The sequence below is a fragment of the Crinia signifera genome, chromosome 1, assembly GCF_055691185.1.
Source record: "Crinia signifera chromosome 1, ASM5569118v1, whole genome shotgun sequence".
Classification (NCBI taxonomy): Eukaryota; Metazoa; Chordata; class Amphibia; order Anura; family Myobatrachidae; genus Crinia; species Crinia signifera.
The window spans coordinates 378,050,911-378,077,501 of NC_139217.1; the positions used below are offsets into that span (position 1 = coordinate 378,050,911).

General features: G+C 43.5%; 1 protein-coding gene across 2 annotated transcripts in view; it reads left to right on the top strand.

The window, feature by feature from the left end:
• Window positions 1-26,591, top strand: part of RPH3A (rabphilin 3A) — a 231,623-nt gene that overhangs the window by 56,646 nt on the left and 148,386 nt on the right. Inside the window, exons 2-3 of one of the 2 annotated variants that reach the window (XM_083151441.1) lie at window positions 8,087-8,176; window positions 25,677-25,688. In XM_083151441.1, coding sequence (XP_083007567.1) covers window positions 8,100-8,176; window positions 25,677-25,688 — 89 coding nt within the window. In that variant the 5' untranslated portion in view covers window positions 8,087-8,099. The remainder of the gene's footprint in view (window positions 1-8,086; window positions 8,177-25,676; window positions 25,689-26,591) is intronic. The other variant, XM_083151442.1, reaches the window with a different exon arrangement.

Here is a 26,591-nt window from a genome sequence, read left to right on the forward strand (position 1 = left end):
AAAAGGGGATGCATGGTGATGTAGATTAAAGTGTGTGTCATCATTTACATGTCATTTAAAAAAACATATCAGTAATTGAATCCTGGCAAAGGTAGCCTGGGAAATCTGCGCCGTCGTCAATGGAGAAAAGTAGAGTAATGAATTCAATGACTTACAGTATGCTTGATTCATTTGATTTTTTATTCCTAAAAGTGGATGTTTGGAAGCAGTACAACAATAACTCATCAGAATAAAATGTATTGTTCATTAAAAAAAATCATACTCAATAGCTATACTAAAATGTACTGCATGGAAAACTTGAAATATAGAATGTTTTATATAAACAGATTATTTGACATAAATGGTTCCATATTCAAAGCAGAACTGCTACGAGCTCTGATTGCTAGCTATTCCAGGTATTCCGTGTTCGCATCATGAGTGAGCATTGAGACGGGTTCAGCATGATTTCTCAAGGAACGTTTTCCCAACAGTCATTATACAGACACCCATTGACCGATATTCAAAATACCGACACGGTCATTATGCTGACATGTTAAAATGATGAACAATCAAAATGCCAACAAATAACTTGACATTTGTGTTTTGAAACCATGACACCCTACAGGACTGACCAATTAAAAAATAGGAATTATGGGATTAAGTGGAAATAATCACTGGCACTTTTAGCCTCAGTTCACAAATTTCACATAAGGGTTCTTTACATACAAAAATGGAATCTCAACCTTGCACCAGAGTGCATAGCCCACTTTTCTCCCAGAAAACAAGAGAGACAGGAAAGACAGGCCGATAAACCACAGAGGATCTCACCAGTGCCACTCTTGATCGTGTCTCGCTCCCTTCTAAGGCCTGTCTATTGTCCCAGAGGCCTAGTATGTGACACCTGGTGGTCTAGAGAGTGGTAATAACATCCCATGGCCAAGGTTGCCCATCGGTACTGGAGGAAGAGACTGCAGTAGGGAGCTTTGTTTTATAGCTCTTTTGTTTTCCTCCAGTACTCTCCAGTCCTCAGTTTCTTTCTTCTGCCACTCACCCATCCTGGCCAGTACTGCCACTACTTTAGTTTTATTCCCACCGCTTCAGCCTTCTGCAATGGTTTCTTCTTGGACTGGCTCTTTTTTCTTAATTTCTTCTTCAGGAAGTCTTCACTCCTCCCACTCAGCCGCCGAACTGAGCTGTCATGCCCTGCATCATCTAATATAAGATTGCAGCTGTGATTGTCTGCTGATCCATGAGCAGCAATTGCCTTGAGGCCACTGCCAAATTCAAAAAGCAACTGCTTATTATTGGTCACTGGTGCATGAGCTGTGATTGTTCATGCCTGGGCTGAGTTTACACCATTGCCTCTGCTTAACTGGGATCAGGCACTCTATCCTAAAGCTGTGTATAGATGGGGCAATTCTGCCAGGCAACTCAAAACCGCCTAGAAGGTTGGAAAGATTTGCCCCATGTGTATGCTCTGGGCGATAACCCTGCCTTGTCGCTATCGCTTCACCCAGTAGACCAGGGCTGGGCAACACTGGCCCTCCAGATGTTAATGAACTACACATCCCAGGATGCTTTGCATTAGTTTTGCTATGTGGCCATGCTGAAACTGATGCAAGGCATGCTGGGATGTGTAGTTCATCAACATCTGGAGGGCCGGTGTTGCCCAGCCCTGCAGTAGACTGTGCAGGCAAGTACATTTTTACTAGATACCGCACAGTGTATCTCACTGCACACATGGGCTGTGGCTGGGGATTGCAGCCGGCTATCTCCGATGGCTATATCTTTCTTGATTTTGACTAGGCGCTAGTACACCCCTTGACACCATCCACGGACTCTACGACATGCCATGCTACACTTGGGGGGTTATTCACATTCAATTGGTTCCCCACGTGTTCGCACGGGGGACCGATTGTTTGTTACTGCGTATGTGCATAGGTTTTTATGTGCAGCCGCTGTGTGCGAGCGCCTACAGCGATAGCTGCACACTAATCGGATGCCTATTTAGCAAGCATTTAGATAATAAAAGAAAATGAAAGAGAAAATGATTTATTCCCCTGGCAGTGTAGCTAGGTGTATTAGTTGAAAAGTACAGTAAGTGATATGCAAGAGGCACCACATAATATATACTGTATATATTCATATATAACTGTTTGTATACTGTTTGTTAAGGTTGAATCTAAATTTGGTTGCAATAGCTCATACTGGATTACTTAGATTTTATATTTCTCTATTAATCATGGTGATAGAGGAACACTTCAGAATGACCTACTTTTTGTTTTCATAGATCAACTCAGGCACCTAGGGTAGACAGTTCATTTTAAAACATACATTAACAATTTAAATTATGTTTTCCCCCACAAAATAGCTCAAAAATTGTAAGGGTTTTTTATTAATTGTTAAGTTTAAAAATTATTTTAATAATATAATATTTTATTTAAAAATAAAATATATAGGGGGCATTTTGCACTACCCAATCCCCCAATTTGCCCAGTGCAATAGCTTTTGCTACCCCATTGGTGATAGAAACCTCAGTGGTCGTAAATCCCTAAAATAATACACCCGATTTAAGTAATAAAAAATACATGTTTTATAAACCACCAGCCCCCCTCCTTAAATAACTTATAGCCCCCCACCTTGAGACCACTGTATTTTTTGTTATCATTTAACCCCCCATCCAACATAATTTGAGTTGATATTATTTCTCACCCACCCCCACTAGTGATGTATCCCCCATGGAGTATAGGCATTCTTGCTTTCTTTCACTCCCTGCACTGTGCTGCACATGTGCTCTAGAAAACCATCTGCACTGCATTCTGGGGTGCTTTCTCCGGGATCACTCAGGAAGATCCAGGAAGCCAGGAAGACACGGCAGGTAGCGCATCAAATGAGTTGCGACAAATTCAATTAATTTTCTCCCTGGCTCTGGTCATATGCGACTATACCAGGCAAGGTTAACGTAAAGGGCTGCAAACTGAAAATATTAACTAGGGTATTCTGCTCTTTGTTAACAAATATGCTTTTTGGAGTTAACAGAAATCATTTCTGTACAAATTTAGTCATCGGCCCCAGGTGCTCTTATTGGAGGATTGTTGCAACAGAAGTGGGACCATTTTCCAACAGGCTACTACATCTGCAGCAACCCATCTGTTTCCATCATAAAAGCAGCATCCATTGCTTTGTATGGGGATTGCAAAACTGGGCAATTTCCAAAAACCTGTTTTTTTAGAGTTTGGCCTCATTTGTCAACGAGTGATAAAACTCGTGAGTGATGAAACGTGCTACAAATGATAAATGGTTCTCTAGCCAATTAACTCCTAGCTGTCGTGTGCTTCACAAATAATAGTTGGGAGCTGATTGGCTACCGCACCCTTTTATATGCAACAAGTTTATCTTTAACAAGTTTTAGCACTCGTTGATAAATGGGCCCTCATAAGCAGCAATAAGTACATGAAAGTCATCTACCATGTTGACGTATCCTGGATAATGATAAACATAAATAATAGAAACACTCCAGCTTACATTGAATGACAGAACTTACATTGACTGTGGGTTTGCATTTATCAAATGTACAATTTCCTTAACAAATGTGGACCTCATAGACTGGTGTAAACAAAAAACACACAGCCACATACACCTGAAGTAAACATAATCTCATATACAAAGCTCTGGGCTCAGGCAAATATATATCATTATTGTTCTATTTACATTTCTAAAGCCTTTTCTATTATATTTCTGAGTCTATTGTCCTCATGCACAGCTAGCTGTTACCTTCTAATAATAAGGCTTCTTTGCCAACACGAATTTGAATTGCAGTTGTTGGAAAAAAAGGGATATTGAACCAATACAACTTCTGTTATTCTTTTCAAACCACTCCTAAAGAAAGAGGTCACATTGTACATGGAAGACACTTCAATTGAGTGCTGTAAAAGGAAAATGCTTTATTAACTTATATTAATACTGCAAGTGGAATTGTTTGCTCTTTTACTGAAAAGCAGCTCTGAATAGACTATGGTCAAAGATTTTGAACATTCGATTCCTGGCACCTATTCGGGTAGACCGTAATAAAGAAATGAGTTGGGGAATATAAAGGTTAAAAAAAATATTTAAAAAATGTATAATGTATTTTAAATCTATACAGCGCATTGCAGAGGTATTCTCCATTTCTATTATTTTAATGAATATAAGTTCTACAGTGAAATGATGTTTCCTGCAATCAGGGCAGTTGAGAGTCTGCTATGGCCCATGTATTTCTCTGGGGGCATGGCCTAATCATGGGAGGCGTGGCCATGCACCCTTAAAATAAAATACAGATATATTAGTACTTTAAGTGTCTCTCTGGCCACAGTGCAGCATGTGCTGGGTTGATGAGAACAGCTGCTCCAGCTCATGCTTGTAGGTAATGGGTGGAGGAACAAGGCCTCCACTTGGCCCCTCTGTCAGACTTGGGCCCACATTATTAGTACTCTCCCCCTGTCTTAGCCGCTCAATAGTTTTATTTCAAAGTACTAAAACTCCAACCATACCTCTCAAAATGATAAAAATAGGATTTGGAACACTAGGGATAAGGCCTGTGCTGCCCTCCAAACAGCCCCCCCCCCACACATACACCGAGCAGGCACCCCCAACACCTAATGGGCACCCCCTCTGTGAAAACCAGCCTCTATATGGTAGACTATATGTCTATATGGACAGGGTGCTTATATAAGCTTAAAAACTGGGCAGGGCGCGGTACTCTGCAAAAGAGGGTACACTAATAATACCGAGATGAAATGAAAAATACAAATATGGTCTCTATACATTATAAATATCCTTTTTTTGTATTATAGTAATCATTTTTATAGTCAAAACTCTGTTGTCTACTGGAGTATGACAGGTGAGACTCTGTCTACCTTGACTGCACATTATGGCCAGTATTCAATGCCGGTGCGAGCGGCCGGCAAGGGGGTTAAACTGCGAGGATCACAGAAAACCAGTGATCCTCGCAGTTTAACCCCCGCGCCGGCCGCTCGCACTATGCAACGTTCCGGGGGAATCCTCGCAGTCACAGAACGGCGAGGATTCCCCTAAACTGCGAGAGCCGAGGCTAGTGCAGCAAACTCGCTGTAATTGCCTCGGCTCTCGCAGCTTTTGGAGGCACATTCGCAAATTCCCCCTCGCTCAAAAAACGGAGCGAGGGGGAATTTGCGAATGAGGGGGGGTCAGTTGAATACTGACAGGGTGAGCGGTGACTGCGAGCAAAAAGTCCTGCTCGCAGTCACCGCTCGCCCACGGCATTGAATATATGCCTATGTTTCAAAATGTGACAGTCAGTAATGACTACAGCTGTGCACCATCAGAATCAGAATCAACTTTATTGGCCATGTATACTTGCGCATACTAGGAATTTGACTTGGATTGGACAGCAAGGTGATTTGGAAAACGTGGACCGTTGGTAGATCTCAAGGTCTGGTTTGGCCACCCTTGCCACCATTTCAAACTGGTTTTTAACTTTGGCCAAACTGAACTTTGGTTTCCCCTGAGCATAAAACATTTTCACACATTACTGCAGGCTACTGCATTTCTAGCAAACACCAAAAATGCAGGCTCATTTTGAGTAATGGCTTATTTCACTGATAAACTGGGACTGGGACACTCATGCACTTGAATGTTTTTTTTTTTTTAGCTCTTTCCTCTTTTATACATTTGTATAACTTAATTTTTTTAAACCCTAACGTGTTTAGTCTTTATATTTTTGTATCCTTCTTAATATGTTACTGTAGTATAAAACAATGTGGCATTCAGAAAACAAAGTTTGAGCTGGAGTTTGAAATAAAAATATTACAGAGAATACAATTTCCATATATTATTTGTTATTCCATAAAATCAAAGAATTGGTCAAGACTTGGAATCAATTTAAATGTACTTTCCCAGTAACATTTAAAGTAGCAAGCAGAAGATCTGTGTCAATAGGTGTACTGTATTAAAAGATAGACATTATAAAAGTGGCAGTAGCACCCATGGATTACGGTTGCATAGATCCACACGTGTTTTAAAATTCCGAGAAGAAGAGTAAAACTTGGTCTTGAGCTGAAGGCTTCTGTGTTGAATGTTTTCCAATTTCCTTGTATTATTTATGTTAAATTATGTTTTATATATTATTTGAATACAAGATATAATTCATTTATTCTATTTACCTTCAATCACATTATCAAAGTACCTGCATTTAGATGTTAAAGTATTTTGGCACTGTCCTTATTTATTGTTGCATTCTCTAACTTTGGCTAAGCTTTCAATTGCTGTCAAAACATTTGTTATGTGGTCTCTCTCTCACTCACTCACTCACACACACACACACACACACACACACACACACACACACACACACACCAAATAAATGGTGGGACAGTACATGGACATGAAAAACCTCAACACCAGTCACCAGAAAATATCCTTGAATGTACTGTAGCAGTGGCGGCAAGGGCGTAACTACCATATGTGCAAGGGGTGCAGCTGCTATGGGGCCCAGAGCTGAAGGGGCCCATCTTTGCTGTGTAGTAATATGTTTTACATACATTTATCACCATCAGTTGCTAAATAGGGGGCCCTTACAAACTTTTGCTATGGGGCCCACGAATATATAGGTACACCTCTGAGTGGGGGGAGAGGGAGAAGATGGCAAACATTGAAAGAGAACAGGGGCTGAGAGAGAATGAGGGTGGGGAAAGAGAGCATGAGTGTGAGAATGGGGGAGGTAGAGAAGGAAGTGTAGTAAGATACAGAGCAAGAATTGATTGGTGGGTGGGATGTAGGAAGAAAAACAGCAAGAGAATGAGGGAGTGATATAGAATGTGTGTGGGGAAAAAAGAATGAGTGGTGGAGAGAAAGATAGATAATAAAGGGAGGGGGCATGGGGAGAGGGATAATGGGTGGGGGAATACTGTGAGACAGAATGGAGGGAGGAAGAGATGGGGGGAGACGTTTGCAATGCTAGCTAGTGCCACAGCGAGCAATAATTCTGAAATACATGCATAAATATATGGAGATGAAAGTACTACGAGTGTAATATGTTTGCAGTGTTATTTAGACATTAGCGTTACCAATATTTTGCTGCATCATCAAATCAAATGCATTGAACAATATATTTGAAAGTTAAAAGGATCATCTGTGGTCTCCAGGTCTGAGATAGATGTCCCAGATGTCAAACCTCTCCATTTACTTGCATCCACTGGAGTCCTGGTTAGAGCTGTATTCCACACAGGTTTCACATTCATGCATGCACCACACAACATGTGAGTCCCCCTTATGTGTTCCATAACTTTCCCCCAACCTAGACGTTTCATTACCTTTAATTAGGTTGATGCTTTTTTGTAAGACTTCAGGACCTGCACATGTACAAGTTAGAAGAGATAGTTAGATCTAATACATCAGAATCATTACTATGTGGGTATTTGGATATATTTCACGTAGAATAGATCCGAGCTATTCAATGATCTTTTTTTCCCGACTTTCGGAAACATTCCGAAAGTCGGAAAAGATCAATCTGCAGCAGTGAGACTTGGACAATATTTTCGATTATTGGAAAGATTGGCTAGAATTGAAAACCGCCCTATATACTGTACCACAATAGTTTTTATATATTTTTATATAAATAAGATCTCTAGAACAATGGGACATATTTTTATATTGGAAAGATGAAAAAAGATCAATAACATTTTTATTTACTGATCCATGGAATAGTAGTTGTATGGACTTGTACGTCAAAATGTGAAAAACATATTAAGACTGCTATTTAAGATACAGTATATAAACTAAAATCAACCAAACCCCATTAATAAACAACAGCAACAACAAAACAAAACAAAAACACAAGAAAGAGCACACTAAATCCGTTTCTGCTGACATTTTGTTTTTTCTTCCATGTTTTTTATTTTTCTACTTAATTTGGTTGTATAGCAATTATTGTCAAGGTAATAAAGAATCGTATTACTCACTGTTAATATATTTAATTATTAGTCTTGACTAATGCCCGTTTATTGTTGAGAAGATTTACAGAAAAATAAAAATATTTTTGTCTTTTACGCTGAGATTTAGTTATATATGTATTTTTTTTTTTTTTACCAAGGCACTGAAGAACAATGACCGACACAGTGATTGGAAACTCTTCTAGCCGCTGGGTGTGTCCCAATGATAGACAAATGGCCCTCCGATCCAAGTGAGTGTCCTAACTGATATCTCTTTGATTTGTAAGAGTTCTATCATTAAGAGTTGGTGACAATGACTCCAGTTGATGATATAATAGTTAAAAAGAGAACATTTCTGTATCTTGAAAATGATTTTTTTTCTACAGCAGAAGAACAGAGACTGAATGGAAAAAAGCTGCAGGATATCGCCAGCGTGTAGAAATTGTTTAAAAAGATTTGATTAATTTGTTGGGAATTAAAATTCATATAGACATATAGCTAGAAGCCTAAAACTCAAAAGCCAAATTGGATAGGACAAGAAGGAAATGAAATCTGCGTTTGTCTGTAGCAGAGGCTTTGAAACAGCACAGACATTTAGGAAAATTAAAATGAACTTTCTGACCCCCTTGAGCTCTGAGCAGATCATTGACAACTTTGTTTAAAATAGAGACATTTACATACAACTTGTGGTTGATCCAGAAGGAAATAAGAAATGTGACAAGATGTTGAGGAAGCAAATGTCAGTAATGGAAGAGGATATGCATTTCAGAGGCATGTGAACTCATTAAAATGTTTCTTTGGGCAAATATTGATTAGACTTTATCAGGGGCGGTTTAAGAGAGGAGAAGGCTTGTGTGCAGGCTCCATGCTGGCCCCCTCCTCTCTGGTAGCACAGTAGACTCAGACAGAGTCTACTGCGCATATGCAGGTCTCTGGTAACAAATTTCTGGAGACGTCTTTACTGCGCATGCTCAAATCCCAGGGAAAATGGATACTGCGCCACTTTCTCAGGGATTCCAGTCAAAGTTACCAGCCTAGTACTCTGAAGGGGTATTTATATTTACATGGGTGCAGGGTGTGTGGTGTGGGCACCCCCAGGCCTAGGGACATGTGTGTACCTCCACCCTGCACCGGTACATGTGTGTACCTCCACCCTGCACCGGTACATACATACATACACCATTGACGTTATTTATATATATATATATATATATATATATATATATATATAATGTCAATGGTGTATGTATGTATGTATGTATGTATGTATGTATCAATCCATGGGGCCCCACATGTCCAATCAAAGGCACTCACCAAGTTGAAGACAATAAGAGCTTTTTTATTTACATTACCATTTCCAAAAAGTGGTCAACTTTCATACAAGTAAGTGATAGGGTTGACGTTTCGACCACGAATGGCCTTTGTCAGGACACAGCAGCATGTACAACCATTCAGCTCCAAAGACCAACCTTACCGACCCTATCACTTACTTGTATGTAAGTTGACCACTTTTTGGAAATGGTAATGTAAATAAAAATAGCTCTGATTGTCTTCATCTTGGTGAGTGCCCTCGATTGGACCCGTGTGGCCCCATGGAGTGATATATGTGGAACAAATAATTTTGTTACCTTAGAGAAGCACCTCGCTAATGTCATTGGACGGCTGTGAGTGCAAAACCATCTATATATAGATATCTATCTATATCTGTATATAGATATATATATATCCTACCTTCCCGGAGTGGGTGGGAGGCTCACAAAGATAGAGTCCACCTCCCGGCCACCTGAAAGGTGGGCAAGTTCCCCATAATGGCTGAAGTTTGCAGAATCTCCCCTTGGCAAGAGAGAGTCCGTGTTGATGATGTGGATCGCATGATAGTGGCCCTGTGCCCCACTGTGCAATGCCTCTAATACAGGCATTGTGCAGTGGAAGGCATGATGACACCAGCCTCCTTCTGTGAGCCCCAGCCCATATTGCATCACATCTAACGGCTCCGCCGACTGCTTTCCTGAGCTGGCTGTGCTGATAAGATGGCAACCATGAAATATATATATATATATATATATATATATATATATATATATATATATATATATATATATATAGACTGGAAATAAGGCGGCACTCGTCAGACTTCATTTGCAGTGAATTCAAAAGTAGTTTATTCACTGCAAATGAAGTCTGACGAGTGCCGCCTTATTTCCAGTCTATGAAGGTATCATTCCATGGAAGGCACCGGAGCACAGTATATGCTGAACTTTATCTGAGTGCCGGGGTACATGCTGCTATATATATATATATATATATATATATATATATATATATATATATATATATATATATATATATATATATATATATATATATAAGCTTGCAGGGAGCCAGCACTCTGCTCCAATCAATTAGATGGCCCTGTGCCCTCGATGATGCTCAGTTTGATGAGCTAGTGCAGATAAGTCCAGGGATCGCGGCACTCGGGACTTCAAAGAAATACAACTCACAGCCTGGTGTACGATAACGTTTCTGTCACCACGGCCGGACTAGGAGAACCCACCTCAGTTTCAGAGGACGGAGGAGGCTGGGCAATATGTCCTTGAAACTTGGCTGGTTGTATATAGGTCTTGCGCATATAGCCGGACTAGCGGGTTTGGCTGAGACTTCGAATGAAGGCGCGGAGTCTAACTGCCCAGCGGTCTTCTCCAGGGACCCCCGCAAGGGGATTTGGCTTTCGCTGCGTCTGGACAGCAGGTCGCGGCCCCTCACCCGAAGTACCCACAGGATCCGGGATGGCAGAACACAGGATAACAGAGGGAATAACCAGACAGAACGGGGACTGGAGATGAGGAGGATAACCTGGATACTGGATGACAGATAACCGGAGGAAGCTGACGGATGCAGATGACGAATTGACCAGGATAATAACTGTAACTGAAGATAGCTCACTTGGCGAAGAAATAACTTAAACGAAAACCTGCCGACTTGGCAAAACTGAAGAAACTGGCAATTTGCAGAGGATAACTACTGTAACAGAAATAGCCGACTTGGCGAGCAGGATGGATGAAAGGACCCGGACTGAATGATGGACACACAAGGACTCAGGAGCGAGGAGGGACGAGAATCAGGAGCTGGAGAGCTGGATCTGAGGAAAGCAGGAACCGCAGTACCATGGAAGGAACACTGGAGGCTGCTGTTGCCACTGACGTTGTACCAGCACTGAACTGAAGGAGCTGCTGGGTTTTATACCTTACCCAGTGCAAAGGTCAGCCCCTTCCTAGGAGAAGGCACAAATAGGAGGTGGCCCAGCCGGTCATGTGATCCGACCAAGATGGCGGCGCCGGACGCCGGGAGCCGGTGTGAATGACCCCACCGGAGCCGCCTGTGTCCTAGACGCACTTGCGCCCACCTGCCCGTGGATCCCCCGGAGCCCTGCACCAGCGCGCCGAGCGCCGTGAGTCGGCGAGCGAGACGCTGCCGGACCCGCCGGCGTCCTGGACGCACCTGCGCCTACCTGCCCGTCAGACGCACGCGGCCCGGCACCACCATGACGCCAAGACCGGAGGACACGACCGGGTGAGTAGACGGAGCCAGGCCTGGCACCTAGGGGTCGCATGACAGTACCCCCCCTTTTAGGAGTGGCCGCTGGACACTTTGCTGGGTTTTGGAGGAAGAATTTTTTTACCAGAGTTGGAGCATGGACATCCTCTGCTGGTATCCACGATCTCTCCTCAGGACTGTAGCCCTTCCAGTCTACCAGAAACTGTAACCCTCCTCTAACTCGGCGAGTATCCAAGATTTTCTTAACCTCGAATTCAATCCCTCCCTGGGTCTTCACAGGTGTTGTCTTGGGTGACAACCTCCGAAACCGATTCAGAACAAGTGGTTTGAGTAGGGAAACGTGAAACGTGTTGGAGACTTTAAGGGAGGACGGGAGCTTTAACCGAACCGCTACTGGGTTGATCACATGGGTGATAGCGTATGGGCCTATATATCGTGGGGCCATTTTCATGGTTGGGACCCGAAGTCTGAGATTCCTGGTAGACAACCATACCCGATCCCCGATGTGGTAAATGGGAGTGGCAGACCGTCGGCGATCTGCGAACTTCTTGTACCTAATGGAAGCCTTCCGGAGAGCAGCGTGAACATTGTTCCAAACATTAAGGAAGAAGCGAAGGGAGGTTCTTACTGCTGGGACCTCGGCTGCGGGCAAGGGAGAGAACTCTGGTACCCGAGGGTGTGTGCCGTGGACTATGGAGAAGGGCGTGGCCAGACTGGAGCTGTGATAAGCATTGTTGTGGGCGAATTCGGCCCAGTGTAAGAGCTCGGCCCAATTATCCTGGGAAGAGGAAAGGTACAAACGGAGGAAAGTTTCGAGGTCCTGATTTACACGCTCTGTTTGCCCGTTGGTTTGGGGATGGTATGCCGTGGAAAACTTGAGCTGGATGCGGAATGCAGCACAAAGCGCCCTCCAGAACCTGGCTACGAATTGTACCCCCCGGTCGGAGATGATCTCCTCGGGAAGGCCGTGGAGACGGAAGACATGGGTGATAAAGAGGTTGGCAAGAGAAGGAGCGCTAGGTAATCCTTTTGAGAGGTACAAAATGAGCCATTTTGGAGAAACGGTCAATAATGACCCAGATGGTGGTGAATCCTCCGGAGGGTGGCAGGTCAGTGATGAAGTCCATCGCGAGATGGGACCAAGGACGAGAGGGAATGGATAGTGGACGCAGTTTCCCTACAGGTCTCTGTCGAGAGGTCTTGTGCTGAGCACATGTGGGACAGGAAGAAGTAAAGGCCAAAACGTCTTTTCGAATGGATGGCCACCAATATGATCGCTGCAGAAACTCCAAGGTCTTCTGGGAGCCGGTGTGGCCGGCAAATCGAGATTGATGGGCCCACTGCATTATCTTCTGACGTAACTCGGAGGGGACGAAAGTTTTACCCGCTGGGGGAGTAATGACCTGAGTAGCGGCAAAGACCTTGGAGTCTAGTACGGGGGACATCGGGGTATCTTCCTCTGAGGGAGAAAAGGATCTAGATAGGGCATCGGCCTTGGTATTTTTAGATCCCGGACGAAAAGATAATTTAAATTGAAACCGAGTAAAGAAGAGAGACCAGCGGGCCAAACGAGGGTTTAGACACTGGGCTGACTGAAGATAGAGTAGGTTCTTGTGGTCTGTATACACGATGAAAGGATGTTGCGCCCCTTCCAGAAGGTATCTCCACTCCTCTAGCGCTAGTTTGATGGCGAGAAGCTCTTGTTCTCCAATGGGATAGTTGCGTTCTGCCGGAGAAAACTTCTTGGAGAAGAAACTACATGGATGGAGTTTCCCATCTTCGCCGTATTGGGAGAGGACTGCCCCGACTGCCTCGGAAGAAGCGTCCACCTCAAGTGAAAAAGGTTTGGTAACGTCTGGTTGCCGAAGTACTGGAGCGGAGGTGAAGGCACGTTTAAGAGTGAGAAATGCTTCATTGGCGTCAGGTGACCATCGGGAAGGGTTGGCTCCTTTACGGGTAAGGGCTGTGATGGGGGCTACAATTGTGGAGAACCCCTGAATGAATTTGCGATAATAGTTCGCAAACCCCAGGAATCGCTGGATAGCCCGGAGCGTCGTGGGTTGAGACCAATTCAAGATAGCAGAGACCTTCTCGGGATCCATTTGCAATCCCTGGCCAGAGACGATGTACCCGAGAAAGGGAACTGCGGTTTTCTCAAAGATGCACTTCTCTAATTTACAGTATAATTGATTTTGTCGGAGCCGTCGTAGTACCTCTCTGACTTGGTTGCGATGGGAGTTCAGATCACGAGAAAAAATGAGAATATCGTCGAGGTAGACGACTACTGAGTGATAAAGCAGGTCCCGAAAGATTTCATTAACGAAGTCTTGGAAGACGGCCGGGGCATTGCAGAGGCCAAAGGGCATAACTAGATATTCGTAGTGGCCGTCCCTGGTGTTGAATGCCGTCTTCCACTCGTCTCCGGCTCGGATTCGAATGAGGTTATAGGCACCTCGGAGGTCTAATTTCGAGAAGATTGTGGCACCCTTGATCCTATCAAACAACTCGGGAATGAGCGGGAGAGGATAGCGATTCTTGACGGTAATTTCGTTGAGTCCTCGGTAGTCGATGCAGGGGCGGAGAGTACCGTCCTTCTTTTTCACGAAGAAGAAACCCGCCCCAGCTGGAGAGGAGGAAGGACGGATAAACCCTTTTTTTAAGTTTTCTGAAATGTATTCGGACATGGCTTGAGTCTCAACTAGTGAAAGCGGGTATATATGACCCCGAGGAGGGTTTGAATCTGGAACTAACTCAATAGGACAATCCCAACTCCGATGGGGCGGCAGAGAATTTGCTGCTCTTTTGCAGAAGACATCCTCGAAGGCCTGATACGGAACGGGGACAGATAGTTTGGCATCAGAGCTTCGCACCGGCACGACCTTGGACAGACAGGAGCTGGAGCAGCGAGGACCCCAGGAGAGAATCCGCATAGTCGTCCATTCGATATGCGGACTGTGTAAAAGCAACCAAGGGAGACCCAGTATCATCACGAAGGAAGCTCGTGGAATAATCAAGAATTCTATATATTCACGATGAAGCGCCCCTACACCGAGCTCCAATGGCACTGTCACTTGAGTGATTAGGCCATGCGGAATAGGACTGCCATCCACTGCCGTCAGACGTACTGGCACTTCTAGGTCTCTCGAGTGAATATGTTGTTGCTGAACGAACTAAGGAAATGAGGTTCGCGGCGGCACCGGAGTCCAATAACGCGGAAACCTCCACAGTTTGAGCTAGCAGGAGATGAACAGGGAGTAGAGATTCAGGACTGGTTGGAGATGTCTTTATCTGTCCTAATCGAGCCTCTCCAGAGCTCATTAGGACCGAGAGTTTCCCGGACGCTTGGGGCATCGGGCAATCAGGTGGCCAGCCTCACCACAGTAAAGGCAAAGGTTCTCACGGCGCCGACGTTGCCTCTCTTCTGGGGTTAACTGGGCCCGATTCACCTGCATAGGTTCTTCGGGTGGTAGGGCTGGCGTCGAGGGTGTACGAGGAATTGGAAGAGTGTGGGAGCGATCTCCTCTAGATCTCTCAGCTTGCCTTTCTCGATAACGAAGATCAACTTTGTTGCATAAAGAGATCTGTTCTTCTAAGGTGTCGGGCAGGTCTCGAGTCGCCAGGTCATCTTTAATGCGCTCAGAAAGCCCGTTCCAGAAGGCAGAGAAGAGGGCTTCGTTGTTCCAACTTACTTCGGATGCCAAGGTTTGGAATTGGACCACGTACTGCGCCACGGTGCGATTTCCCTGACGTAACCGCAGAATCTCCATGGCAGAAGAAGAAGAACGACCCGGTTCGTCAAAGATTCTGCGGAACTGGGTGATGAAGTCATGGTAGTTGGACAGGAGTGGATCATCTCTTTCCCACAGTGGAGACACCCAATCCAGAGCGGTACCGGAGAGCAGGGACACGATATACGCCACACGAGTCTTGTCAGACGGGAAGAGACCGGGCTGTAAAGTAAAATGTACGTCGCATTGGTTCAAGAACCCGCGACATAACTTGGGGTTGCCGTCAAACTTGCTTGGAGGAGGCAGATGTAGTTGGCCGGATGCAGGAGAAGGTACGGGTGGACGAATCGGTTCTGTGGGAGCTTGAGCAGGAATCGGAGCCTTTGGAAGAGAGGTCTGAAGGAGATCCTGACGATGAGCGATATCCCGTAACCCCTGCGCCAATTGTCTTTGGGTCTCTTCGAGACTCTCCATCCAAGCCGCGATCTGTTGGAGTAAGTCAACTCCAATACCAGGCCCTGAGGTGGCATCCATGTGGCTGGTACAAACTGTCACCACGGCCGGACTAGGAGAACCCACCTCAGTTTCAGAGGACGGAGGAGGCTGGGCAATATGTCCTTGAAACTTGGCTGGTTGTATATAGGTCTTGCGCATATAGCCGGACTAGCGGGTTTGGCTGAGACTTCGAATGAAGGCGCGGAGTCTAACTGCCCAGCGGTCTTCTCCAGGGACCCCCGCAAGGGGATTTGGCTTTCGCTGCGTCTGGACAGCAGGTCGCGGACCCTCACCCGAAGTACCCACAGGATCCGGGATGGCAGAACACAGGATAACAGAGGGAATAACCAGACAGAACGGGGACCGGAGATGAGGAGGATAACCTGGATACTGGATGACAGATAACCGGAGGAAGCTGACGGATGCAGATGACGAATTGACCAGGATAATAACTGTAACTGAAGATAGCTCACTTGGCGAAGAAATAACTTAAACGAAAACCTGCCGACTTGGCAAAACTGAAGAAACTGGCAATTTGCAGAGGATAACTACTGTAACAGAAATAGCCGACTTGGCGAGCAGGATGGATGAAAGGACCCGGACTGAATGATGGACACACAAGGACTCAGGAGCGAGGAGGGACGAGAATCAGGAGCTGGAGAGCTGGATCTGAGGAAAGCAGGAACCGCAGTACCATGGAAGGAACACTGGAGGCTGCTGTTGCCACTGACGTTGTACCAGCACTGAACTGAAGGAGCTGCTGGGTTTTATACCTTACCCAGTGCAAAGGTCAGCCCCTTCCTAGGAGAAGGCACAAATAGGAGGTGGCCCAGCCGGTCATGTGATCCGACCAAGATGGCGGCGCCGGACGCCGGGAGCCGGTGTGAATGACCCCACCGGACCCGCCTGTGTCCTAGACGCACTTGCGCCCACCTGCCCGTGGATCCCCCGGATCCCTGCACCAGCGCGCCGAGCGCCGTGAGTCGGCGAGCGAGACGCTGCCGGACCCGCCGGCGTCCTGGACGCACCTGCGCCTACCTGCCCGTCAGACGCACGCGGCCCGGCACCACCATGACGCCAAGACCGGAGGACACGACCGGGTGAGTAGACGGAGCCAGGCCTGGCACCTAGGGGTCGCATGACAGTTTCAACCCTTTATTAAGGCTTTTCTCAAGCCCTGCAAGCTGTTTTGAGAAAAGCCCTAATAAAGGGCTGAAACGTTAACGTACACCAGGCTGTGAGTTGTATTTCTTTGAAGTCCCAAGTGCCGCGATATATATATACATAGATACAGAAGTACCAACACACTCGCCATTCCTAAGAATGGCGCAAATAGCACCCACTTCCCAGGATGGGGTGCATTGGCCTGTGACCACACACTCTAGTAAATACAAACACAGGAGGCCCAGCACTCACTACAGCAAACTAACTCACCTTAACATTCAAATAATCAATTAAATAAATAATGGGGTTTTAGTTCATGAATTGATCAATGCATTTAAGCTTGCAGCCCATAGCCAAAGGACCCCATTTCACTGCAAGTCCTACACCAACCAGTTGTTAGTGTAGGACTTGCAGTGAAATGGGGTCCCTTGGCGATGGGCTGCAAGCTTAAATTAAATGCATTGATCAACTCATGAACTATAACCCCATTATTTATTTAATTGATTATTTGAATGTTAAGGTGAGTTAGTTTGCTGTAGTGAGTGCTGGGCCCCCTGTGATTGTGTGTGTGTGTATATATATATATATATATATATATATATATATATATATATATAGTTGAATAGCCGGCACTCCTCTGCTTTAAAATGTGCGATGAGCGCCCAGTGCCTTCCCAAGCTCTAGCCCGGCAGGGTTGGCAAATATAAACTGGAAGACTGGCGGCGCTCAGACGACTAGAAATAATAGGAGACCACACAGGTTCAAGATCTTTCGAGATTTAATCTCGTCATCAGGATCCTGATGACGAGATTAAATCTCAAAAGATCTTGAACCTGTGTGGTCTCCTATTATTTCAAGTCGTCTGAGTGCCGCCAGTCTTCCAGTTTATATATATATATATATATATATATATATATATATATATATTTATTTATGTGTGTGTATGTATGTATGTATGTATGTATGTATGTATGTATGTATATATATATATATATATATATATATATATACATACATATATATATATACATACAAATACGAAGAAAGGGCACTCAGGGACTAGTTAAGGGTGAAAGTGGACTGGTTTATTCAGTCAAGGAACGCCTACGTTTCGGGGTCTCCCCCTTCGTCAGGACAAGTTAAAGGGGACGAAGGGGGAGACCCCGAAACGTAAGCGTTCCTTGACTGAATAAACCAGTCCACCTTTCACCCTTAACTAGTCCCTGAGTGCCCTTTCTTCGTATTTGTATCTACAAATGGCTGCAAGGCCACTATTGCTGGCACCTGGGCATCCTACCATCCTCTGGCTACACTCAAGTCCTGTTGTGCTGGTTCTTTCGTCTGGTTATATATATATATATATATATATATATATATATAAAATAGTCCAGAAGGTAGGAGGCACTCGGACGAAAGAACAATCAAAGTCGGTTAATCGGATAGGCATAACTGTAATCAGCGCCAAGCGCTTTCGAGGTTAACACCTCTTCATCAGGGCACAGCATGCACAATAATACCATGCACTTACCCCACATAAATAGCCCCATCGCTGTCCCCGTTCAAGCTCTGCCAGGCGCCAGCCTCCCGCCGGTCAGGAAGGAATCATCTTCAGACTTCGGGTGATGCATATTCCGGAACACAGAGAGCGTTCCACCTGTGTCTGGCTTGCGTTCCACCAGGTCCCCGGCAACTATCTCCCTGCTACCGCCATATGCCAGCATCATAGAAGAGAGAGAATAGGACACATTACAAAAAATAATTAGACATAAAAACTCAAAACTGAACATAACTGTTATATAAACATGGAAAAAATAGACATTAATCAAAAATACATGCATAAAGCACTACATCGCTAGAGATTCGTGTGAGCATCAAACATTACTATATTCTCAATCAGAGGAGAACATCTAACCAGGACCCATTACATAAGGCTATTTCAGTTGATCTTCTCATTTAAACCACCAGGATTCGTAGTGCCTAGGCATACTATCCACTGGGACTCCTTGATCAATAACTTTTTTTGCACGGTCACCCCCACGTAATGACTGGGGGACCTGATCAATCATGAAATAATATAAAGACTCAAGGGGATGATTCATAATTAAGAAATGGCATGCTACTGGTTGGTCAGTTTCATGACCACGTAGAGCCAAATTAATGGAGGATCTGTGTCCCCCCATTCTTTCTTTAAATTTACATGTGGTTTGGCCCACGTAGTAAAGCCCACAAGGGCATACCACAGTGTAAATTACATATCTCGAGGAACAACTCAACACATATCTGATATCATATACCTTCCCTGAAAGGGGGTGTTTGAATTTTTTGCAGGGAATAAGCAGTTTACATGTAGCACAGTGACTACACTTGTAACACCCAGGAGGTTTAACATAGGTATTGGGGCATCTTGTTTTGCCCATCCCTGTGATGTCGATCTTAACCAGCCTATCTCATAAGTTCCTCAAGAGTAGGCCACTATGGGTCTTGTGTTTTTGAAAGCTGGTAAATCCTTGTCCGTACTAATGGTTGGCCAAAGGGCTTTAGTCGCCCTTTGTATAACCGGATTGGGTGTTGAGAACTTACACACCAATGGGATCATATCTTTGTGGCTCCTCTCTGTAGGTAGTAAGAGCTCACTCCGATCTAATTTTAAAACCTCCTCTTTTATTTTTGTTAAAGGTTCTTTTGAGTAACCCCTTAAATTAAATCGCTCTACCACCTTGTCTAGTTGTTCAGGGACTAAACTTTTATCGCTTGTTATTCGGGCAGTTCGAATCATTTGTGAACGCGGGAGTCCCCTCTTCAAGGCTGGAGGGTGGAAGCTTGAGGCCTGCAGAAGAGTGTTATGATCTGTAGTTTTACTAAAGAACTTGGTGGTAATGCGGCCATCTGTAAGTTCTAAATCCACATCCAAGAAGTAGATCGGAGTAGTGAGTAGGGAGATAGTTGCCGGGGACCTGGTGGAATGCAAGCCGGACACAGGTGGAACACATTGAACGCTACCTGTGTTCCGGAATATACGTCACGGAAGTCCGGAGATGAAGTCTTCCTGACCGGCCAGAGTATGGCGCCTGACGGAGCTTGAATGGGGACAGCGGTGGGGGTATTTATGTGGGGTAAGTGTATGGTATTATTGTGAATGCTGTGCCCTGATGAAGAGGTGGTAACCTCGAAAGCTATTACAGCTATGCTTATCTGATTTAGTGACTTTGATTGTTTTTTTGTCCGAGTGTCTGCTACCTTTTGGACTATTGCATTATACTAATTAGAGTGCACCGGGAAAGTTGCTCATATATGCGTTAGAGTGCCGACATAAGTGAACTATATATATATATTTTGTGTGTCTGTCTACATATCCATTATGCATACGCATCATCTCATGAACGTTTAAGAGCACATCAGTAAAATCCCATGAGATTTAATCTCAATTTGTAGAATGTGTATATAAAAAAAATGAAAATGAAAAAAAAAAAATTGGGTAATCTTAATAATTTGACTACATTATGATAACATTTGTAAAACAGTGTGTTTACACCGATACTTTGAATATTCCCTAGATACTCTTACTACTGTAAATACCAACTAGTGAATTTTTATATGGTATTGTTTAATATGTAAATTCCAATGAAAAGTATATAACATACAGTACTAGTCAGTGTTTCAAAAGTCAGGCATATCACAATAGACCTCAGGATTACTGGGATCTAGATATACTGGGGCCTCATCCTTGGAGACCCCATTTGTGATATTCCAGTCCACCAGTTAACCCTAAATGAGAGGCAGCTGAGAAGCGTATGATTTATAAATGCTGTAAATTGCATACAGTATGTCAGCCGCGACAATAGGGTGACCAACTCATCCCTTTAATTCTAGACACATATTAATTACACAGGTTCTGTGGCAGTTTAAAACCAAGTGAAATGGAGTCTTGAAGTGTGGCAGTTTAAAACCAGGTGAAAGCCAGCCACAGAACCTGTGTAATTAATATGTGTCCCGGATTAAAGGGATGAGTTGGTCACCCTAGCCGCGACACATGCGCAGTTTTTAAAAACGAGCTTTGTCTGCATTAAGAATTGCGCCTGAAGCCCTAAAAAGCTGCAGAACAGTATTGTTTTCATTATTCATGTCCATGTGTTTTTTTGATAGCTGAACAAAGCGGTGATGGATGCTTGTATAGAGTTGAATGATCTCTGTGGAGAGATGTGGGCATATGGCTGATTAGCCAAAGTGGATTACAGGATACTAATACAACATTCTTGACTTTCCTGATCATTGTTCCATTATTTGTTTTGGCAAATTAGCCATGTGCACTGTTCCAGGATCTCTCTGCGGACATCAATTATCTCTATGTGAGCATCTATCTCCCTCCATTCATATATCAGGAAGAGGCTTGTGTGCACATGGCCAAAATAATGTGAGAACAGGTAACATCAGTACAATAAACTGTAGATGTACACTTTAGTCTTCTATTTTTACAGTAGAATTATCTTTTTTGGCACTGTAATATTGTAAGAGAGCCCATCCAATTAAGCGTTTAAAAAATTCCTAGGGAATTAATTCATTTACTTATTAAATTTTACAGGATTTTGTTAAAAATGTGCATATTTTATTACGCAGGAAAATGCCATGTTAGGAATATGCTAGCTGCACATCAAGAAGTGCAATTAGTTACGAGCTAACAATTAGCATTTTTATTAAGATATCAGCTTTATGCCAATACTTATGACTTGATAAATCACTCCAGTTTAAGTTGAATGATTTCCCTATGCCTCCAGACAACCTTAATTCAATTAATCGCTTTATTTTATCGGCTTTTGTCAGGAATTAATAAATTACGTTCTACATTGTACACATTATTCATTTATAATTAGTTGGAGTTAAAATATCTAATTTATTTAATGCCAGTCCTGCTATGAGAATACTTTTCTAAAGGAGAAAACATTTATCATTTTCTAACTCATTTTGGGCGGGATGTTATAACATCCGCGGCCCCCCTTCGCCGGACATCGCATTTTTAATAACGGCATATGCTATAACATATGCCGTTATTCATGCAAGGGACAGCTCTTGCGGTAAGAGCTGTCCCTTGCGATGCGGTGCCGGCGCTGGACTTCCGGGTCTGTGACCCGGGAGTCCATCTGCGCATGCGCAGACCCCGGCGCCGGCCGCAGGGCACGCTGGGAGGGATCCGTGACGGATCCCTCAAACAGCGCTGCGGTAAGAAGCCCATAGGCTTCTGCAGGGATTCGCCAGCTTTAGCTGGCGATTCCCTCCGCAGCGCTGACACTGCGGAGGCGCCATATAGCATATAGAAATGCGGTAGAAACCCCGAAAACGGGGTTTTTACCGCATTTCTGCTATATAGCATCCCGCCCTTTGAGGCATTGAAGCTCTCAAATGATTAAATTCATCTTTATAGAAATATTTACATTCACTTGTGTTTTTATTAATTACTAACTGAAAGTTATATTAGAAGTTAGGGTTATCCACATTGATATTTAGAAAAGTAAATTGATTATTAAATTATTTAATCATTTGACCAGTTCCATGTACTGTAATGTTGTTTTTTAATTGAGCATGTTTTTTTAGTCTCGCACCCAAATTTTGATTATTTTGTGCGCTCTCCCGATAACCACAGTATCCTTTCCTGTGCCCAGGCGGTCAGTGATCTCCCCTCTATCTTTTTACTGGGAAAGAAGATGCCTATAAATGAGGAGGCTCCTGGGGGATGTGGTTCTCCCTTCTTCTGCCTCCAAAATTTGAATTAAGTAAAATTAAGGCTGCCATACATCTACAGATCGATTGTCAGATTGGGCTGGTTGGAACAAAAAATTGGTAATGGATGAAGAGTAAATGAAAGTTGACTATTTGCTTTGAAATGCTGGAAAACTGGCAAAAACTGTCACTCATCCATTACCAGGTTTTTGTTCCAACCAGCCCAATTTGACAATCGATCTGTAGAGGTATGGCCACCTTTAGTTTATATGTTATATTTGGGTTTAGTTATGTAGTGAGGGACATAATTCACTTCTGTTTGTCCACATATGTTATGATTGGCAGTGGCAAGCACGAGATTTGCCTATTACAGTGACCATAAACAATTTAAATTGGTTCTGGACCACCAATCCAAGGCACCCCTGGAAGTGTCCCAAGGCACCCCAGGGGGGCGACGGAGCACAGTTTGGGAACCACTGGTCTAAACAAAACTGACATATCCACCTTGGCTATATTGATCTATATATTATCAGAAATAATAGACTGGGCAAACTTTTAAACATGGTTTGAAAAAGTGAGTACCTGACTTAATCCTCTGTGCTTGCATCATTAAAGAAGGTTGCCAGGATTTTGTCACAGCTTAAATGTCTATATCTGTGCAGTTCTGGGATACGGTCACTAGGTCTATAAGCAGATGGTCGACAGGGTCATTAGGTCGACACAAGCATTCGGTCGACATGGGGAAGGTCGACAGTCAAAAGGTCGACATGGGGTTTTCACTTTTTTTTTTGAGCCGACATGTGCCGACAGGCGGTATTTCATGGCTACCATCTACTAGGGTGTGGTTGTAGAATAAAATAGTGTGCCCAAAGCATGGCGAGTGCAGCGAGCCATGCGAGGGGAAGCAGTGCTATGTTTCAGTGTCCATGTCGACTGTGTCGAAATTCGTAAAATGTGAAAAACCCCATTTGACTGTCGACCTTCCCCATGTCGACCTAATGCTTGTGTTGACTTAACCCATGTCAACCTAATGATGTTGACCTAATGCTTGTCGACCATCACGCTCAATGCCCAATGATCCATACCCGCAGTTCTCAGAGATGAGAGTTTGGAAACTCACAAGTAGGCCTGACTCGCCCGCTGTGTAAATGCACATATGCAGATCTCTGGGGAAATTGTTAGGCTGAAATTTTGCTGGTGATTTCTGCACCGCTGTTACCAATGGCGTGGAACACTGGAGGGATGAGTATTTAAGAAATGAGTGCGGCATGTAAGTTGTGGGCCCCACTGGACTGATGAATTCAGTGGTGACTCACCAGGCTTTGGAACTCTGGCAGTATTTTTGTCACTTTTTGCACAAATGAGCTTGTGTCAGCAAATATACTGTATACAGTTTAAATGTTGTGAAGAGTGAAGAGGTCATAGTAAATTACTACATACTTGCCTACTCTGGGGCAATCCCCTGCACTCTTGGAAGGCTGGCCACATCTCCTGCATCCAACCCACTTCCTAGTGAAGTGGTGATGCAGGCAGGATAAGATTAATATGGGAACCCACTCTCTAGTGAAGCGGTCAGGATAAGAAGATTAACATGGGCATCCTGGTGCTGAATTGAGGGGGCTGGACAAATAAATTTGAGTTTGCATCAAGGCACCACCCCATACCTGTGGACTGGAAAATGACTTAATTTTGGTGTAATGTCCAAATAATGACAGCCCCACAAACTCCATACAAATATGGCCATGGAATGCCACCTATATTCATAGCACTGTGAGGCATCAATGCTATCCTAAGTTGTATTCCTAGGTCCAATAGTGCCAGGGTAACTTAAAGCCATTAATTACAGAGGAGTGATTAATTTAACAAAACTAAAATAGACCTATAGCATATGCTACTTTTTAGAAATCATACTTCTTTCCTATGATTAATGGCTTAACTTGATATTTTGCTCCCCCAAGCCAAAAAAAGTCCCCCCTCCCCAAATATTAACATATGTATACATTTTCTTTCCTATAAAATGATGGCAAAGGGTCTTGTCCACAGTTCCTCCTAAACACACAACTGTTCTTTTTGTTCAAATAAGGAGTGTGTGCATGGACACATTCCATCCCCCAGCACTCCCCTCCATACCCCTAGGCAGACATCACAAGAATGTACATATGTGCGTATACATCACACTCCGCTATATGCACACGCCCACCAAGTGTTGCGGAACAGGTATCAGCTCAGGGGTAAACACAGGGTTATGAGGGATTTTTGTATCATACAGACAGATACACACACACACGTATCACATCGCATGTAGCCGAGTTTAAATATATATAGAGAGAGATAGACAGCTGACACAAACACACACAGCATACATACACACTGCCGACACACTCATAGTATACTTACAAACACTGTTGACACACACGCAACAGTAGTGTTATATAGCACCCAAATTAAGTAACCTTCTGATACTTTAGGTCTGTCCACAATTCATATAAACAAGAATAAATTTCTTAGTATAAAACATTTATTAAAATACAAAAAAATAAAATGCGTTTCACAGCAGTTCTTTGTAATTGGAGTGATTGTCTTAATTCATAGATGAAACATGTACCCGACGTGTATCGTCTCACTTGTAGACTTCATCAGGGGTGTTGTTTTTTTTACAAAAATCTCTTATATCCATTATTAAGGTCTCTCTGGTCTGAATAGGCGCAACCTCATAAATAATTAGTGAAAATTCAAATGCTATCTGTAAATAGTGAGGATCTTATAATCACTGTGAGTAATTTCACTCTTCTCAAATACTGTAAGTGATTTCACTCCCTTCTGTGTAGAGGTACATGGTACGTACAGTACCTATCCAAAATAATAATTTTGATTGACCAACAAAGCTTCAATGGGTAGATCCAGAGAAGGCCAAAGGTTTGGTCAATCAAAATGTAAACCATTTCTGGAATCAGTGGAAATTTTTTAGCAAAAAACAATATTGTAGGGGAGATTTATTACTTTATCTTTGTAGTTGTATAACCAATAAAAGCAATTTGTTTCTGAGACAATGACATTGTTTTTACATATTTATTTTTCTTTCCTTCTCTGCTCACAGTGAAAAAGGACAGTAAGTATATATTTTTTTTTTGTAGTGTTTGTTGGACTTTATCTATTACTACTCATTGTTGGGAGTGTGGTATAGAAGATACACAATGTCTAGCTAGACAGTCACTAGTCTGACCCCAGAAGCTCAACATGCATTAGTTTGATAAATGGATCAATAGGTAAAAAGTTACAGTGGGTAAGGTCAACAACAGGGTTAAAGGTCGACAAAATGGCCATCACGAAAATGGTCAACTCAGTTTTGTTTTGGGGTGTCATTTTGTATGTTTCATAATTTGTGATCACAATCAATGGAAACATGTACCCTTATGGGCTGCTTCGCTTACCATGCATGTGCTTGCTACAGGTCACTGGGGCAGATGTATTAAGCCTGGCAAAGAGATAAAATGGAGAAAAAGTGGAAGGAGATAATGCACCAGCCAATCTGCAGTGTTTGAAATATGACAGTTGGAAGTTGATTGGCTGCTGTGTTATCTCCTTCCACTCTATCTCCAGTTTATCTCTTCGCTAGGCTTAATACATCTGCCCCAATATTCCCAATCATAGTCAACTACATAAATCAAGAAACATTTGGAAAGACATGTAACATTTCTGTTCTGACCTTTTGTGCCAGATCCCAATTGTTTGCTGCTTGGTCATTACAGTCATGTCACATCACTGTCTATTAGTTTGTGTTAGTACCGGTGGAACTCTAACAATACACTTCTATAGAGTGAATGTGATGAAACTCGTGTACGTTAAATCACTCACAGAAGCAAGTTGCTGAGATGAGGGTGAATGATGGCGATGTTTAGATGCTGGTCAACAGCACAGATTCTTCCTCAGCTGGAGCCTTAAGCTCCATACACACTAGGCAATATAATAAAATATATAGCTCAGAAGGGAATTCTTGGAGATATAATTTACT